We start from the raw sequence: 19,239 nt of genomic DNA on the forward strand, positions 1-19,239 counted from the left end.
TGTTTAGGAATGTCATATGCAAGGAATATTGGAGACATATCCCAATAAGACTCTGAATATGTTTCTCTCTCTCTCTCTCTCTCTCTCTCTCTCTCTCTCTCTCGGCAAGAGAAAAAAATGATATGCTCAGATGTGTATGATGCAGAAAATGACGTCACAAGCCTTCGCCTACCTACACAGTAAAAAGGGGAATGACGTTCTACTTTTACATCTTGCTTGAGGTAATACTTGATTGGGGCCACAGACGCCATCTAGACTAACCTACCAGTCACACTACTCGTGTTTGCTTGCTTACTTTATTGCGGCCGGCGTTAGCTCGGTTTATCTGGTGGACGAGATTCGTAAGTGATAATTCCATTCATCCACAGTTGTTGCTGGAGTTGAATTTGATGAGATGGTTGCGTTTTTAGTGGCAATGGTTGCGTTCTCATTGGGGATGGTTGTGTGCTCATAGGCAGTGTTGTGTTTATGTTCTTTGTGGAAGTAGTTGTTTTATAGTGACGTCGTTAACTCATTCATCAGTAATTTGCACGAAACTGGAATGAACCTCAGAGAACCGTAAGCTGAGGTGATTTGGGTACTACCGACACTTCTTCTTCTGACGTGTTGCAAACCATTGATTCATCAACGGTAATTTTCGTTGGTAGAGACCTTGAACGATGACATTTGACATTTTCTTCTCTTAGATTGCACTTTAATTCAACACTATAACAAATGTTTCACAGAGCAACTCTAGGTTTTCCTCCTGTTACGCCTTCCAGACCTTCTTGAGTCTGCATTTCCTTTTCAGCGCTGAATGACCTCGTAGGTCCCAGCACTTGGCCTTTGGCCTAAATTCTACAACCCAATCCAATCCAATCCGTAGCTCTAGTCCTAACACTGATTGTAAGAATCTGTTAAAAGAATAAATAAATAAAAAAATTTGCCTTTACCACCTTAGTAGCAAGGGACCGGGAAACGATCTTTCCCAAAATCTTAAATATGATCTTCCTATGACCGCCTGTATCAGGTCACTATCTTCAAGAGGATCTTTATAGGAAACGGGCCATAAAGAGGGGAAACTCCCGGCAATAATTTGCAACAAGTCTGGAAACCTGGAAACCCCTCAGAAGTATCTATTAGCAGCGTCATTATATGACGTTGCTGTTGTCAAAGTCTTGCTGACTCGTTCAGAGAAGTATTAAGACCATCGACATTCGGAACGTTTAAATGTTTATCCTGAATGATTAAGTCAACATCTTAGTTTAACCACTGAGCTGATTAACAGCTCTCCTAGGGCTGGCCCGAAGGATAAGATATTTTTTACGTGGCTTGGAACCGACTGGTTTCGTAGCAAAGGGACCTACAGCTTATTGTGGGATCCGAACCACATTATATCGAGAAATGAATTTCTATCACCGGAAATGAATTCCTCTGATTACGTGTTGGCACAACGGAGAATCGAACTTCGGACCACCAGATTGGTAGGCGAGCACGAAAACCATCTCCTTTAGTACGTAAAGCTTTCTTTTCTCTTTTTTTTTCCTGTTCTGTTCTGCTGTGTGAATTAAAGAGAAATGAGAGTAACTTGTCAGAATCTTGGGACAAATTGTGCCAAGACAACACATCTTAATTTTCCCAGAAAAAATATTATGTCAAGACAAGCATCTCAGTTTCCTAACGACAATTTTCTCGTTATTTTTATCCAGAAAAACAGAGAAAATTGAAATATTTAAAATTCTGCCTTGCTTTACTTTTCATGAAGTGTTGGTGTCTTTTTATACATAGAAAATGACCACAGTATCTTGCATCTGAGCATACTGCTCCGCAGTTACTGAGGAAAAAAAGAAAGAGAGAGTAAGTTTCATGCATTCTATTGCTCTCCCATGATTTTTGCAACTGCTAGAAATCACTGTGCATCTTAATCTCATCTCCACAGAGTGCCTTGGTGTCTGTGCCCTCTCCCCGGTTATTGCGGAGTCCATTACAACAAAACGTCTAATTCTACCGCCTTAAACATCTCCAGTTTGATGCCACTCTTTACAAAAATATAAGTCTAATAGCAATAATTACTCATGCTTCTGTTGAATTAATTGTGTTTACATTATCGCACACGCAAAGGTGCCAATATTTGGCCACAAAATGGCAATCATGGGAATAATCTTCACTTTTGTCACTACTACTGAGTGCTTGGAGTAAACTGGTATCTACATGCAAACAAAAGCCAGAAAAATGAATGCAGGAAACTTATCATAAACGGTAATACCAAATGACATGCATATCTTTAATGACAGAAATTGTAACCCACTTCCAGAAATGCCAAAGTCGTTCGAATCTAAGCCTGCGGAGTACATCGGGCCAAGTATTGAGTCAGTTTTATTTCCCCATCCCTCTCTCTCTCTCTCTCTCTCTCTCTCACCCCCCCCCCCCCCCTCCGCCCCATCCCACCCTCCTGTCTGTCTGCGCCGTTGTAGCTCCGAAATTACTCGCTAATGTCGAAACTGGTTGCCAATTCCGAATAGTAGATTTTTCCTGCTTTTATTCCCTCTCTCAGTTTTGCAGTTTACAGAATAGTACTCAAAGGTTAGAAACGTACCTCTGAATCTTAATGTAACTCTATTGAGGCCCTACAAAGGACGTTCTGACCCTTCGGGGATACTTAAGGAGGTAAATGCTCTCATCACGTACGTCCTCATTGTAACATATTGTATGATATCCGTAAAAGGACCAAATTCAACGCTGTTTATCAAATGTTAAGGGAATTACCAAAGGAATTTGAATATGAAAGTGATCTTAAAACTATACATTAAATATAACTTCACAGATACAAAAATTCTAGAAAAAACACTCATTATAAAATCTATATGCATGTTTTTGTTACGTCAGAATATTCCCAGTCATCTGTTGGCAATTTCTTTGACCGTTACAGGCAAAACGGTGCACCATGCTATTTAAAACTGTAGTATAGAAAAAATTTTATGGCAAATTTGCATATGTGAGACATCTATTCATTGGTATGCACACAGCAGCCGAATAAGTATGTTGATAGCAAGAGAAAGCAAAAGGAGGACAAAATTAAGCATTACGAAAATAACTTCAGAGTCGTTAGCTGTTAAGGGCAAACCGAATGTCGCCAAACATGCAATTAAAATTGGGACGTGAGTCACAGTAACGTAATGGGAGTAACATTCAAACGGAGGAGTGTAACAATCTGTTAGCCGAAATTGTAAAAACTGTGTCAACTCTATCCCCAGGCATTACGCGTCGCCAATAGATTATATTTTGCAATCGTCGCCTCTCCTTCTCCCTGGATTAGTTTATTTTCAGTTTTAGAAACTTGATTGCTATAAACATCAGCGTTGCATTGGACTGGTCAGATATTTCTAAAAATAAAAAATTACACATTTTGCCGGTGTGATTAGGAGACAACTTGAATTGCGTGTAAATGGAGTCACCAAAATCTACAGATGGTATATTATTTGGTAAACGTAATCTATAATGTTGAAAAAAGATATATAATCAAGGATATCCGACACAGTTACGAAGTGTTCTTCTACCCTACGGTGAAATGTCATAAACACACGCCAGAAAATGATCGCATACATATTACAACCAGGTTAAAATGAAGTCGACAAACATAAGCGGAAATCGAATCTTTGCCAACTGCTGGATATTTGTATGAAGCACCAGTTAGGACCAACAATAAGTCATCGACTTGTATTCAGCCTGTTTGTGATGTATATGCGATAAATTTCGCTGAAGTGTGGACGAACCCTCACAATGACAACTTTGAAGCGACTTCTCAAGAACAGTTTCCCAGTTATGCAAATGTGTGTGTGTGTGTGTGTGTGTGTGTGTGTGTGTGTAGGAAGACCATAGGATTTCGAATAAGATCAGTCCCTATTGTTGGTGTCCTGAACCTTGTAAATTCCAGTTCGTGAGACGTATCTGTGGAAATCAGCCATATTTTAGTCAACTGAAAATGTCGTGAAACACAGAGATGATTTATTCAATCCCACTTAAGCTAGAAAATATCATTGGTGTGGCAGACATAGTTCCTGTGTATTTTTGTTGCTTCTTTTATTTACTTTATACTTTTACTTTGCTATTTGATCTAAGTTATGTACATTCAAAATCTTATATTTACTTTTACTCAATTTCTCTTTATTTATTTCTCCTCAAGTGCATTCCGTTCGGTGGATTCATTCCTTTACAAGGTTAAGACCCCTGGCTCTCTCCATAGTGAAAAAAATCAAATTTTATTCCCGGTAAAGATTCTATTAACAAAGATACATTATGTCGATAACACCTAGTGTAGGATAACAGAGTTATCAAGCACATGACGAAGACCCTGATATCGACACAGTTTCCTGACGAGAGAGAATCACTATCAAAGATGGACTCCTCTGAGAATCATCACAGGCGGATCTCAGTCATCTCCGAGGAAAAATATGGGGCTCATTTCAACAAAGGTATTTGAATGATCTTGAATTGTGTTTTATTTCTTAAGTCGACACTTTCTGCTTCGATTTACTTTCACGTTGAAAATATCTATGCGAGTCAGCCAAAGTACATAATTAATGAATAACTTTTGTTTGTCAATAGATGGATAACAAATGACTTGAAAGTTGCTAAAGGTATCACTGCATGGTTTGACTGAAACATAATAAGAAAGAATGCACGCGCACAGTTAAAAACAAAACTTTCTCGGCAACTTTATAGTTCGACCTGACTGAAGACAATGACATTTTTAGGGCTGAATCTGGACGCGTTGGAAGAACAGGTGAACAAATCCGGAGAAGCAGTTTCTCCTGGTGCAAGAGCGGTGGGGGCGTTGGATCAGGATGAGGTCGTTTGTAAGTAAAGCCCAATACTCTGTTTGTATGACATGCACGCGCTCACACACACGCACGCACATACACGCACACACACACACACACACACACACATATATATATATATATATATATATATATATATATATATATATATATATATATTGTTATGGTTCTACACTGAAGAGTTCGTTAAATTACCTTGGGAAGGTGAAATCTGACTTTAATGATGAGTTTAGTAAAGTCATAAACAAAGCTTTCGGCCAAGGGCCTTCTTCAAGGGGGAAATGTTATTAGGTAACATAAAAACACAAAAGCAAACAAGCTCTTATCAAGCCAGGTCTTCCTAGTCCTCTTCACCCATCCAAAATTGCATCCCAGCCCTCCCAGCCATAGAACCTGCTCCCCAGCTTCCATAACAACCCTTTCTCTGAGCCTTCCCCTATCCAGGCTTGCTGTCCCTCCTCTCCCATGGCCCGAAGTTATCCAGCACCCCCCACCAGACAACATGAATTTCTCAAAAACCCCAAAAAACCTCAGTCAGTCTGTCATTCAGGTGTCTAGGCTGTGTTAACAACATCTAACTCAGGCTGTGTTTATTTTATTTTATTTTTTAGAAAAATCTATATAATGTACATCTTTTAGGCCTTGATCCTTGGTCTGGGTGTGTCAGATAATGTCAAGTTTCAGATAATGGCAATCCACATAATCGAGGGATTACTGTATATATAATATATATATATTTATATAGTAATATATATAATATATAATATATATTAATAATATAATATATATAATTTAATTTTATACTGTATACACGAGTGTATACGTGAATGGAAAGTGAATCCATTCCATATAAGTAAAATAGATAAGTGATCCCCGTTTGCATAAGTGAAAAAAAATTTTAAATACAAATTGATTAACATTATTTGCCAATTTCTAGGACTTGCCTTCGAAGGTAATGTTTGTTTATAAATCGTACACAGAATATATTTTCTGTGCATATATCCATCGTCAATTCGCATTTCCAGGGGATGGAGGCTGGGGTCTCCGCCACATCGTAGGCCTACTGTTCTTTTCCGCCCTCACCGTCTGCTACTTGAACAGGATCCACATCAACATAGCCATTGTCGCCATGGTCACTTCGAACGCCTCTGATGTCGTCGATCAAATGGACGTTTGCCCACTGCACTTCTTGTTTAACGAAACACCTGGCAATACCTCGGTAGGCCACGAGGAAAGTTCATTTATTTATTTCGCTGTAGATTGCCCTTATATTACTTGTGTTTCATTAATAGCCTGTTCAACATTATAATTACTTTCATGGCTGATATGTAGTTAATAAGATTCTCAGGAAGTACAATGTTTCAAGTTGGTAAGATTTACATAAACTCTTACTCAGCTACTGAAGGCAGTTGCTGTAATTAGAGAGAAAGAAACTTAAAAAAAAGCACTTACTCTTTTCGTACATAATTATTTAAATAACTTCACCCAGAATTAATCAACATCAGCCTCCTTCAAAACAATCTTTAATAAACTGGCTATCATTCATTTCTGATTAAGTTTTAAAACCTACTGAACAAGTTTGCTCTCAAAACCAATCAAAACTGATCTATTTTTTAAGACTGCTGATCATACAGAGTTAACTTTTGTTTGGACTAATTTTAAAACTCCCTGATGAACAACCCTCAATCAAAAACAATCACGGTGTGATCTCTTTTAAAACATTCTGTATTACCTCGACTTCTAACTGATTTTCGGTTGGCACAAAAAACCTATTGAACAAACCCTCTTCCAAAAAATGATTATGACTAGCCCACCACACCTCTCTCTCTCTCTCTCTCTCTCTCTCTCTCTCTGTCAGATAGGAGAGTTCGACTGGGATGAAGAAACTCAAGGGATGATCCTGGGCTGCTTCTTCTACGGGTACATGGTGGGCAACCTGTTAGGAGGTTTAGTCTGCCAGGTCCTTGGTGGAAGAGTTATGCTCGGGATCAGTACCTTATCTTCGTCCATCCTAAGCCTCTTATCCCCAGTCTGCGCCAGGACCTCCACCGCACTCTTCGTGGGTCTCAGGATCGTGTCTGGGATTTTACAGGTAGGTCTTGCCTTCCAGTTAGTTTTCCTAAAAATGAGTGTCTTTATTTTGGGGTGTGTTGGTATTCTTTTGTATGAATGCACTTTTACAATCATACAAAATTTCTTGGCTCCCTCCCCCCGCCCACCACACAATATATATATTACATAAAAGTCACAAATATCAACGTGATTTGAGTGTCACTTGAAGTCGCAAGCAATTTTCAAAGAGAAATAACAGTGTTCAAAGTATTTTTGTGTATTTAACAAATGCTCTGAAGATGTGTTAAGTACAAGAAAGTACTGAGCACTCCGTCATTTATACTTGAACATTTTCTATGGCTTCGTCTGACATATAGTATATACTACTAGCGGCTGTACCCGTACTTAAGACGTGTTATCAAATGCACATTTACTTCTAAATGACCTGGACGTGTGCATCTTTCCCAAGCCAATGCTACAGCGTCATTGAACGGGATCAGCCAGGCTGCGCACTGCCGGCCATCGGCAGGTGCATACATGTTGGGACAGGTTGCTCGGGAAAGATTTCCATCGCGAGGCCTCACCTAAAATGGCCCTTGATAAAACTTCGCCTATTGTTAAACTCTGGTATTGATGTTAAATACGTTTGTAGTGATTTATGAGAGCTCATGGTACCAAGTATTCCCAGGCTTCTTTGTTATTTCTTGCCTATTCTATTCTATTAAATAAACGAAAAACTTATTATTTCTGCATTCCTGCAGGGACCCACCTTTCCTGCAGTTTGCTCTCTCATGGCAGCCTGGATACCTCCAAAGGACAAAGCCAGCTTCACCTCTATAGTTTTCGTAGGTAAGGCATTAAACTCAGAAGACAATAACGCAAAAACCCAATATCCTTATGTAGCCCAAGCCCCACGAATATAAAGGAAAAGGAGAGGCTTGGGGAAGAGTAAAGTTTAGCCACAAGATAAGAGCTTAATCTGCCTTTTGAAGGACAGAAGCTAGGAAAATGAAAGTAGACAGAAAGTTCCAAAGCTGTGATTATCGATTAGGGTAATCTAGTGATATTCAGTGAAACTACAAATGATTTGTTAATGTGAATGAATTTTCGCCAATGCCAATAAGAACGTATTCATTGTTATGCACTGTGCATAAATAAGTCTCCGATTTCATTGTTTGTGGTCCTCCAACAGTTCATTATTTTCTTCTTTTTTTGTTGATGCTGAATGCCTCATTTTCTTCGTTAATTTCCTTGCTTGTGTCATTATTTAAACGGGTAAAAGGGACAGAGCATTTGGCTCTTAAGGATCAAGTCTTATGTCTATATTCTATGCTTGTTTTGTATCCTGACATATTATTTTCAACCTCCAGATAATGGCATTTACCCTCAAAAAAAAAAATCCTTATTCCATATCCTACCATCCTCTGCAGGAGACCACTTCGGCATAGTCATTTCCATGGCATTGGGGGGCTTGATGTCAGGCTCGGACTTCCTGGGCGGGTGGCCGTCCGTTTTCTATGTGTTCGGGATCGTCGGTCTCCTCTGGAGCTTGGCCTGGTTCGTCCTCATCCGCGACCAGCCTGAGGATCACCCTTGGATATCCTCGAAGGAACTCAGTTACATAAGGTCTCATTCACCCACCGTTAAGTCATCAAAGGTAATGAATGGTGTTCGATGTCCCCTCCATGTATTTTTTGATCGAATTTTCTGACCAAAAACTCGACCTTTTTATAGAAAAGATACTAACATACGTCAACATGAAAGCATGTGGAACAGTAGAAACATTGTTAGATATGATCAAAATTAGTATGTAAATTGCATTTTTTATTTGTTTACTTATTTATTACTCGCTAGGGTGTACTAGCAGTGAATTGTCTAATGACGGGTCATTTGAATTTCATGTGATAAAAAAGTATGATCCTTACTTTACAGACCTTACAGTTCGTTCGGGTTGCCCCAGGTCCCTCAGTGTGAGGCACCTCTAATGTCTACCAGAGAGTTGCTAGTACATCTTCCGGTATATTTTGCATCTTCCAATCTTGGATGGTCTGGGATGCTGTTTAGATATTTGTCGAGCTTATTCTTAAACACATCTACGCTCACTCCTGATATATTCCTCAGATGAGCTGGCAACGCATTGAATAGACGCTGCATTATCGATGCTGGTGCGTAGTGGATTAATGTCCTGTGTGCTTTCCTTATTTTTCCTGGTATAGTTTTGGGCACTATTAATCTACCTCTGCTTGCTCTTTCTGATATTTTTAGTTCCATGATGTTTTCTGTTATTCCTTCTATCTGTTTCCATGCCTGAATTATCATGTAGCGTTCTCTTCTCCTTTCTAGACTATATAATTTTAAGGATCGTAGTCTTTCCCAGTAGTCAAGGTCCTTAACTTCTTCTATTATCTGTAAAGGACCTTTGTACACTCTCTATTTGTGCAATATCCTTTTGATAGTGTGGGTACCATATCATATTGCAATATTCAAGTGGACTACGAACATATGTTTTATAAAGCATAATCATGTGTTCAGCTTTTCTTGTTTTGAAGTGCAGTAACAACATTCCCATTTTTGCTTTATATTTTGCCAAAAGAATTGCTATTTGATCATTGCATAACATGTTCCTATTCATCATCACACCAAGGTCTTTAACTGCTTCCTTATTTGTGATTGTCTCATTATTAGGTCCCCTATATGCATATAGCTTTCCTTCTCTGTCTCCATAATTTATTGATTCAAATTTATCAGAGTTAAATACCATCCTATTTACCTCTGCCCAATCATATACTTTGTTAAGGTCTCTTTGCAGAGCGTTCCTATCTTCATCACAAGTAATTTCTCTACTTATTCTTGTGTCATCAGCAAAACTACTCACTACCGAATCCTTAACATTACTGTCTATGTCTTCAATAACAAACAGTATTGCAGCTAACACCGTACCTTGTGGCACACCGGATATTACCTTGGTTTCATCCGATTTCTCATCGTTTGCAATAACTATCTGTTTTCTGTTGTGTAAAAATTCTTTTAACCATCTTCCTACTTTATCCACGATATTGTGTTTTCTAATTTTCTTCGCTAATATATTATGGTCTACTTTGTCAAAAGCTTTTGCAAAGTCTAGATAAACCACATCTGTTTCATTTCCGCTTTTCATATTTTTGAATATGTTCTCACGGTGGACTAACAGTTGGGTTTGTGTACTTTTCCGGGTACGAAACCGTGTTGTCCTATATTAAACAAATTATTTTTTATTAAATGTTTCATAATATTTTTCTTCATTACCCTTTCATACACTTTCATAATATGTGATGTTAGACTCACAGGCCTATAATTACTTGCCTCTAGTCTTGATCCACTTTTGAAAGTAGGGGTGATATATGCTAATTTGTGCTCATCATAAATCTTGCCTGTATCTACACTTTGTCTTAATAATATTGCAAGTGGCTTTGCGATAGAATGAACTACTTTCTTTAACAAAATAGCAGGAACTCCATCAAGCCCTGCAGCAGCTCCATTTTTAATTTCATTAATTGCCTGCACAATATCAGCTTCATTAATTTCTATGTCAGCTAAATCACTATTTTCGTCCCTTACTTCTATATCATTATCTTCATTATCTATTCTAGGGGTGAATTCTCTCTTATATCGTTCTGCCAGTATGTAGCAAATTTCCTTTTTTCATTCGTTAATCTCCCTTCAATTCTTAGAGGCCTATTTCTATTCTTCTTTTATTCATCTTTTTCGCGTATGAGTATAATAGTTTGGGGTTTTGCTTGATATTTATTAGGGTTTTTTCTTCCAAGTCCCGTTTTTCATTTTCTTTTGATTGTATAATCTTTGTTCTGCATTTTCTATCTTAATTTTAGTTCTATAACTTTCCATGCATTTTTTTCTTTTTCTTTTGCAAGACCTTTTTCCACTTTCTGATTTTCTGGAACAAGATCCTTCTGTCTCTTGGTATGCATGACTGATGTTTACTTTTCTTCTTCGGTATATATTTATCCACTATTTTCTCTAATATTTTATATAATATCTCTGTATTTACCCTTATGTCATCACTTACGAAAATGTTATCCCATTCTTTGTTTAATTCTTCATTTATTTCTGACCATTTTATATTTTTACTGTAGAAGTTGTATTTTCCATATCCTTCCCACTTTTTCATTTCTTGCTTATCTCTGTTTTCACTTGCTTTGGAATGAACTGTTAATTCTATGACATTATGGTCTGAAATACTCGCATTATAAACTATTATTTCTTTAACATAATTCATCTCCTTCACAAATACTAGGTCTAAAGTATTTTCCTTTCTTGTTGGCAGGTGATTTATTTGTTGAATGTTGTATTCTAGTAGCATATCTAATAGCTTTTCGAATTGCCTCTTATCTTCTGCACTACTATTACTCTCTTTTTTATATGTATAAGTACAACCACAATCTCCTATTCATTCTTTCCATTCTACGAAAGGAAAGTTGAAGTCTCCAGATAGGAGAATAGTCCAGTCCTTGTGATTTCTACATGTATCATCCAATTTTTTCAATTATTAAGTCAAACTCTTTAGTATTAGGAGGTCTATATATTACTATGTTCATTAATTTTTCAGATTCAAATTCTACCGCTATTAGTTCACATTCTGAGTTACTATATTTCTCATATATTTTTCCTTGTTTTTTGTCTTTCCCATATATTGCGGTTCCCCTTGATTCCTATTTTTTCTCTCTGATCTATAAGTTTGGAACCCTTTTATTTGATCATCATTCCCAGTCTCTTGGGAATAGCAGGTTTCACTTATATTCATTATATCTATTTTCTTTTCAATTTGGGTTAGTTCTTCTAAGTACTCTATTTTTTCTGAGTTACTCGTAACTAAACCCTGCGCATTCATCACTATGATGGTTTGCGTGTTTTCTCCTCATTTAATATTGGTAGTAATAAGGATTTTCCCATGTCTCTTCCTGTACTGGTATGTTGTTCTTTTTTTCATTTCCAGAAATTCTGACATTAAAAATCCAACTTTTCCATAATATTTGATCTTTCTTCATCATAATTATTCATTTTGTGTCTGAATCTGCAATTTTCTCCGTTTCTGCAATATCCTCTTGCATAATAAATACAGTTATTATCTCTTGAGTAGAATTTTGGAGCTGATGCTTTGAAATTTTTTGCTGACACCTCTGCATATCTCGTTGGTGGCTTGCTTTTTTCTTTGACCTGATATTCTTTATTTCTCTCTTTTTTTGTTTCTTTCTTATTTTGGATTTTATTACTTGATTGGTTATTTATTTGATTATGATTCATGGCTACAGGGTGCATATTTACATTTTTTGTCGAACTTACATCCTTTTCCTTTCTTTTAGGTTTTTGCATATATTTACATTTTTTGTCGAACTTACATCCTTCTCCTTCTTTTAGGTTTTTGTATATTTTTGGATGCAGATCTCTGCAATCATCCCCATAGCCACCTAGGTATGCACATTTACCATATATTTCATAGTTGTGACATACCTTAGGATGTTTGTAGTAACATCTTTCTCCAAATCTGCAATTCCCTCTTTTCAAAAGGTTGCAGATTTTGTCTTTTTTGTCTATTTTTTCCTCTTTCCCGTCATTGTGTAGATCTGGGTAGAGCCTCTTCGGGATTCGCTTTTGTGTTGTCATATCGTAATTTATTTCTTCGTAGGTATGCTGCGTTATTGCCTCATATGTAGTATCAATGAGTATCTCTGCATCCATACTTTTATCATGTTCTTTGTTTTCCTTATTTTTTTCTGTCATTTCAGTTTTGTTTACTTCTCTTCCGTTTTCCTCTTCTTCTTCTTCTTCCACTTCCTCTTCTTCTTCATCCTCAACTATTTGTACATTCAATCTTGATTTAATAACATTGTCTATCCATGATAGACATGTTGAACAAAATATTCTTGTATCTTTTCTCATATCTTGCATTACCTCAGCACACTGTGGATGGGTCGGAATGTTGCATGCAGCACATTTTCTGATTAGGTTTTGTGGATTGACTATGCTATACCACACCTTACACAGTTTGCATGCTTTTGGCATTCTTTTTCCTAATGCATCAATTAGGATATTCACAAGGTTCACCTTATTCATTTTCTTTGTCGGAATATGTTGGTTTATGTATATTTTCTTTATGAGTCTCTTGACCACTTGGATTTTATTTGGAACTTCTTCAATTATTTCCAAGATGTTTTCATTTGATTTGTTCCAGTTTGAAGGATTATATCCTTCTAATATATCTATGAATGCTTTTGTATCTTTTTGGTTAGGACTGTTGCTGATCTCATAGATGAGAAATGCCAGTTCCCTTCCTGCTACCTCATCATATTGCGAATCTGCCAAGCAAGCTAAATTTCGCCATTTCTTCCCGCAGTTGGAACTTACTGCCATCTTGTTCTGATTTACAGTATTTCACTTGATAAACTAACTTAGAAGACGCTTTATCCTACTATTTTCACACTAATCTTATCACCGATAGTTCACGAACACTTCTAGATATTTCTCAAATTCTAGACGTATGTTAAACTTGTGATATCTATTGATTAATCTGACTTCACGCGGGAACGTCTCACCAAGCAAGTGAATTGTCCGAATCTATCAATCACTCACACGTTTTTGACGACGTGCTTTTGGACAGGACTGAATGAATTGTAAGGAAAATCCGTAGCAAACCTAAGGATAAATTCTTGGATCTTTAGGTTCGACGTTCGTCTGTACACAGCGCTGACAGTGAAAGGAAAGGCAAACTTGCAAAGACTGGTGAAAGAGGCTGGAAAAATTTGCGGAGAAAACTGATCGTCAACATTATTATTAATTGAGAGAAAGGGGTAAATGAATGGTAAGAGCAGCAGAAAATAACATAAAATGAACATGAATAGGAGCCATGAAGAAGTAATATATAAATATTCATAACTGCCCTCGTGTTCCAATTGTCTTTCTGTTAAAGCGAAGAGCGTGCGTTGATTGACTTTTGGTTTTTTTTATCCTTTTGAACTAATTTAGGCTCTGAAAATCCCGTGGAAGGATATCGCCACGTCGATGCCCTTCTTGTGTCTAGTTATCTTTACCTTTGGGCAAGGCATAGGATTCAATACCATCCTATCTGAGGTCCCTACGTACCTAAGTAATATACAACACTTCGGATTGGCAAGTGTAAGTTGATGTGGCATCACTGTTTTCTGTTACCTCTCTGTGTACTACATGTTTCAAGTAGAAGATGTAAATTAGTTTATTGCGACTTTTATTGACCAGCAAGTCATTCTATAACTTATCTATTAAAAGGCATGAAATGTAAATTCAGTTGTATCATTTGCCTAATGGTCATATCAAAATGTTTATTAAAGACAACCACACAACCGTAATGCTTGCCTTAGTCTGTTGTCATAAAAATTGCATTGTGACCAAGTTTTTTTTTATGACTTTCAGAACGGTATACTTTCTGCTTTACCTCACGTGGGTGTACTCATAGCCAGTCCTTTGTTTGGAGCCATCGCAGACAAGATATCTGAAAAGAAGTGGCTGAGTATCAAAATGACAAGAAAATTGGCTACGGGAGTAGGTGAGTTTCCTGCACAATTTGCAAATGAAAGGTTTTATACTTTGTTGCTGCCCTGTTCCGAGTTGCACATAGTAGTCATTGTACGTTCAGCGCTTTGTCCAGTAAAATGTCCTCCTCTTTTTCCTGCCTTTTACTCTCTCTCTCTCTCTCTCTCTCTCTCTCTCTCTCTCTCTCTTTGCAATAATTGAATTATTGGGAATGATAGATTTTTTTCTATTTCATCCTGCATTCGGTAATGATTCGTATCTTGGTCTTTAGCTTCTTGGGTTTGACCCTGGCTTCATTTTGTGAGAGGAATATTCCATTGGTAATTTGGTGTGTAGATTTGACCATGATTTCATCTTTATTTTTCACCAAGGAACATGAACATGAACATGAACACTTTTCACTAGCACAAGGCATCCATTGAAACTTTCAAAATTAATTAGACTCAGATAATTTACTTAACTGTTTACATCGCACTACAAGATTGATTGCAAGGTAGTTTTCCTCATATTTCTCAATTCACTTGAACTTGTGGATTTCAGTACCAACCATTCGTGAACGTTCCTTTGTAGTGTTATATTCATAAATCAACTCCTTAAAAAAATACTTTTATAGTTTCTCATTCGATAAGAACACCGCTGATTTCAATCACCAACCGACTACAAACTTGTCATGGGTGCGTAACCTACAGAGTCACTGTAAACCCTTTTAGATACCATCGTGACTATAAAAAAAAAAGAGAGAGAGAAAAAAAAAAGTAAATTCCCAATCACAGGTCTGGAAACTCTCAGTCTCTCGAGAGAGTTTACATAGGCAGGGTGTATGTTCCATGTCTCCTGAGGGATACTTTTGAAAGACTTATCCCTCAGGAGAACTGGAACATACACCCTACCCATGTGATCTCTCTCTCGTGACTGAGAGTTTCCAGCCCTGTGATTGGCTTATCAACTGCCAATCACAGGAGCACGGGTGATGTGAATCTACTTAAGCAGATAAGGATGAGACCCTTCAATGCAGGTTCAAACCAATTTCGTGTATATCCACAGGTCTTTACTCATCTTGCATATGCCTAACCGCCATGTGCTTCGTGGAATGCAACGGAACCTTAGCTGTTGCATTCCTGTGTCTAGCAGAGAGTCTCAACAGCGCCAGGAACAGCGGGGCTTTGATAAGTGAACAGGACATCGCCCCCAACTTCGCTGGAGTGTTGATAGGAATAACAAACGCTGTGAGCGCCATCGCTGGAATCATTACTCCATTATTCATAGGAGTACTTACTACTGACAATGTTAGTCTAACGTTAGCAAATGGATTTTCAAACTAACAACCGTCCCACTGTTGAGTAGCCAGCCCTTTCAATACCTCATGGTGTGTATTGTGTATGTGTATGCACGTTAGGCCCCGCCCACACGGCCGAGCTTTGCTCGACGAACTTTGTTCGATGTGACGTCAGAAGGGGAGAAACCGCGGCAAAGTTCTGACTTTTCTCGCTGTTTCTCCGCTTCTGACGTCACATCGGACAAAGTTCGTCGACCAAAGCTCGACCGTGTGGACGGGGCCTTAGGCATTATTGAGGGTATTTGCCTGTCCCCCTAATTGCAACCCTTTTTCCTTTTTTTTTTTTTTTTTTTTTTTTTTTTTTACTGCACCTACGTTCATATTCTCCCTCTTCCATCTTATTTTCCTTCCCGTCCTAACATCTGTTCCATAGTTCAACTTCGAGGTTTTCGTCCTATTACACATTTCAAAGCTGTTTACTCTCGATTTCCCTTTCATCGCTGCGTGACCTCATGTTACCAGCGCTTGGCCTTTGGTCTAAATTCTATATTCCATTCTAAACTGACAAATCTAAGGCTATTCACAGATAAAAATAGGTAACCTATTCAATAACATAACATTGGATTAAGTTTTATTATTTATTTATTTATTGCATTATTTTGTAAACGACAGCAGTTGAGTTTTTGTATATAAATGAACAAACAAGTAATGCTTCCAGCCGGGCTTTTGTTTATTTGCATTTAAAGTAAGTAGGTCACTTGATATAAGTAAATCATCATAAATAATTTTAGTGTATGTGTTCAAGAAACATTTTAGCGCATTTTGAAGCAAGCTAACTCTAAATCTGAGCAACTCTCAACACATAACTGTTAATAGTCGATCGCTTCTTACCCACCCCAAGGAACTCACGAACATTTAATGTAATCCAGCACCTGCCTTTCTTCCTCAGCAAACACTGAGCGCCTGGAGGATTGTTTTTGGAATAGCTGCGGTGGCCTACTTCATTGGAGGGTCGGCATATTTGATTTTTGGAACGAACAAAGTGCAGCCTTGGAATGAACCCAAAAGGAAATAGATACGGAGTTTTTTTTTTCTTTCTTTCTTTTTGCTGACTCTAGAAAAAAATAATACTTTCATATTCAGATAGATTATTTGCTTCCATATTTTGAATAAATAATATGTTTTCATATATGAATAAATTACATGCTAAAGTTACAAGATAAAAGGAATCAAAACTTAACTCACTAAAGAAAATACCATAATTCCATGAGGCAAATTTTGGAGAACTAGTACTCCTGCATCAACATTGTGTGGTGTGTGTGTGTGTTGTGTGTGTGTTTGTGTGTGTGTGTGTGTTTGTGTGTGTGCGTGTGTGTTCGGAAGCAGCTCTTTGACACGGGTACGAAAATCATTAGTTGAAACTATCACGAGTTGGGAACAATAATACACTTGCAAATTACATATAAAACTGCCAAAACAATACAAAGCATATCGTGTCCTTAAAGCGAGCAGGCTCCATTATCTATCAAGGCAGAAGATGAATGAGAACGTTATCTTTTGCACAATAATTCTGTACAGTGTTCGTCAGAGTGAGCGTGGTAAATCGGCAGTCTGAGACAAGTGCCGATATGCCATTGAGTAGTTATCGGTTGTGAACTAAGAATTTGTTTGTAAATGCGTAAGAAGAGTAGCTGAAAGTTGAAAAAAAAAATTATTACGAACAGGTAGAGAAAATATTATGCGACGAATTGTTTTAAACGATGGTAAACGAAATCATAAGTTAACTATGAATAGAGAGGGGGTTATAGGACTAAAATTCCTCTTGACTGTTTTCGCTCCGTAAGAAATGAATGGGGTCGTAATTGAAACAACCAGAAATTCGTTAATAGAGGAAAGTTAGTATGGAAACCCAAGTACTTTGAGAAAAAATAAAATTTATACAATAGCATAAAATAATACTTATTGATCATCAAGAAAATTAAATGACAACATATTTTATACAATATTATATATTTATTTGTATCAATCAACTTATACGGGTCTAAATGCTAATCTTCCTTATATTAACGATTTAATAGGCGATTCAAATCTGGACTTTTAATTTCTTACGGAGCCAGGTGGTCCAGCACGCGAACCGTGACGTCACGGCTACAGTTTTCTATAGCAGGATTATCAATCCTGTTCTATAGTTGGTTTCATTTCATCTGTCACTCTCAGGGTAGCACGTGATTGCCTGACAAAACACGTTTCCGATGGTCTTTGCCGACCTGTGATATAAACGGTTTCTTCAACAAGTTATTTGAATTTTTATAAATATGCAAATTACTCTTATCCCTTCTCGTATAAATCATAAACGTGCCGAATTCTATCGATAATGTACCAGCACACGGACACGAAGACGAGCTTGCATCAAACAATCTACTCATGCTAGACGTAGACGAACGAGAAGCTTTCAATAATTATGATTTATCTCATTAGTACAGCCCCGGTTACACTTGGACCTATGCTCACAAACTGTTCAAATCCCAAGATTTTCTTAACATTCAGATTTTATTCTAGTTACAGTTTCATTACATGTATATAGAAACAACTTTACTGTGATACCTAAGTAATATCTACGTCCATGAACTGAACATAACGCATAATAGTATTTAGTACTTTGGACCAATGAAGCTAGGCCTATAATACTGATTCGCCTGATATTTTATTCCATTGGCCTCCTTTTAAGCACACATTCATTCCACTGAAATCAAAACCACTTTTTATTGTAACCTTTATCTATTCGTTATATCGTTCTAATGCCCAACAATAAAAATAAAAAATAATATCTAGACTAACCATGTGGGTCATCAACACTAAAGATGACAAGAACGCAACTGGATTTCAAACTTGGTTAATAAGTTATTTGGCTAGTGACCAATCAATGAGCTATTATAATTTGTAAACTCAAGAAAATATATATAAATATGCAAAGCATTCTTAAAAGAAAACAGCAGTACCATTGCCAGTCATGTTCAAACTGAAATTTCCCGCCCTCCAGTCTCAGTACCAGGTAGAGTCGTCAGTGCACCGTACAGGCATTTCTCGAGGTTCTTTGCAAAGTTCTTGCTGGCCCTGTCTCCAACCCTTTTCATTTCTAGTGCTGTATCTCCGTTCAAAATCTTTCTTTCTATACTCTCTTTTTTTTTCATCTGTCCATCCGCCTGTGGTGTTTTTGTATGGTAACACTGCGTCCCGGGCTTTAGATAGCTACGCTATGTGTAAGTTTTAGGTAAATAAAAGGATATCTGGGTGTACATTTGCAACTGAAGAGTGTTTTAATAATTTACTGTATGCGAATTACACCGTTAATATTCGAAATAGGATATTATTATAATCGTTGAATGTAAGCTGAATGTAACTATCTACAGCCCGGGACGCAGTGTTACCATACAAAAACACCACAGGCGGATGGACAGATGGAAAAAAACAGAGTATAGTTACTTCCCACCCTTAATCCATGAATCGTGAAACAGCGGGCGATAAAAA

At 37.4% G+C, this 19,239-nt stretch overlaps 1 protein-coding gene across 2 annotated transcripts; it reads left to right on the plus strand.

Moving 5' to 3' along the window:
* Positions 1 to 239: 239 nt before the first annotated feature.
* LOC135202205 (putative inorganic phosphate cotransporter) lies at positions 240 to 17,361 on the plus strand. 2 transcript variants are annotated; one of them, XM_064231461.1, is made up of 11 exons: positions 240 to 341; positions 4,163 to 4,451; positions 4,734 to 4,835; positions 5,846 to 6,039; positions 6,679 to 6,912; positions 7,634 to 7,721; positions 8,303 to 8,529; positions 13,893 to 14,042; positions 14,316 to 14,448; positions 15,480 to 15,721; positions 16,661 to 17,361. In XM_064231461.1, exons 2-11 carry the CDS (start codon positions 4,319 to 4,321, stop codon positions 16,784 to 16,786), a joined length of 1,629 nt encoding a protein of 542 aa, XP_064087531.1. In that variant the 5' UTR covers positions 240 to 341; positions 4,163 to 4,318; the 3' UTR covers positions 16,787 to 17,361. The 2 variants fall into 2 exon arrangements, with proteins under 2 accessions (XP_064087531.1, XP_064087532.1); XM_064231462.1 differs by having other exon boundaries at positions 251 to 341; positions 4,346 to 4,451.
* The last annotated feature ends 1,878 nt before the right edge of the window (positions 17,362 to 19,239 follow it).

This window comes from Macrobrachium nipponense, chromosome 30 (assembly GCF_015104395.2).
Source record: "Macrobrachium nipponense isolate FS-2020 chromosome 30, ASM1510439v2, whole genome shotgun sequence".
Classification (NCBI taxonomy): domain Eukaryota; kingdom Metazoa; phylum Arthropoda; class Malacostraca; order Decapoda; family Palaemonidae; genus Macrobrachium; species Macrobrachium nipponense.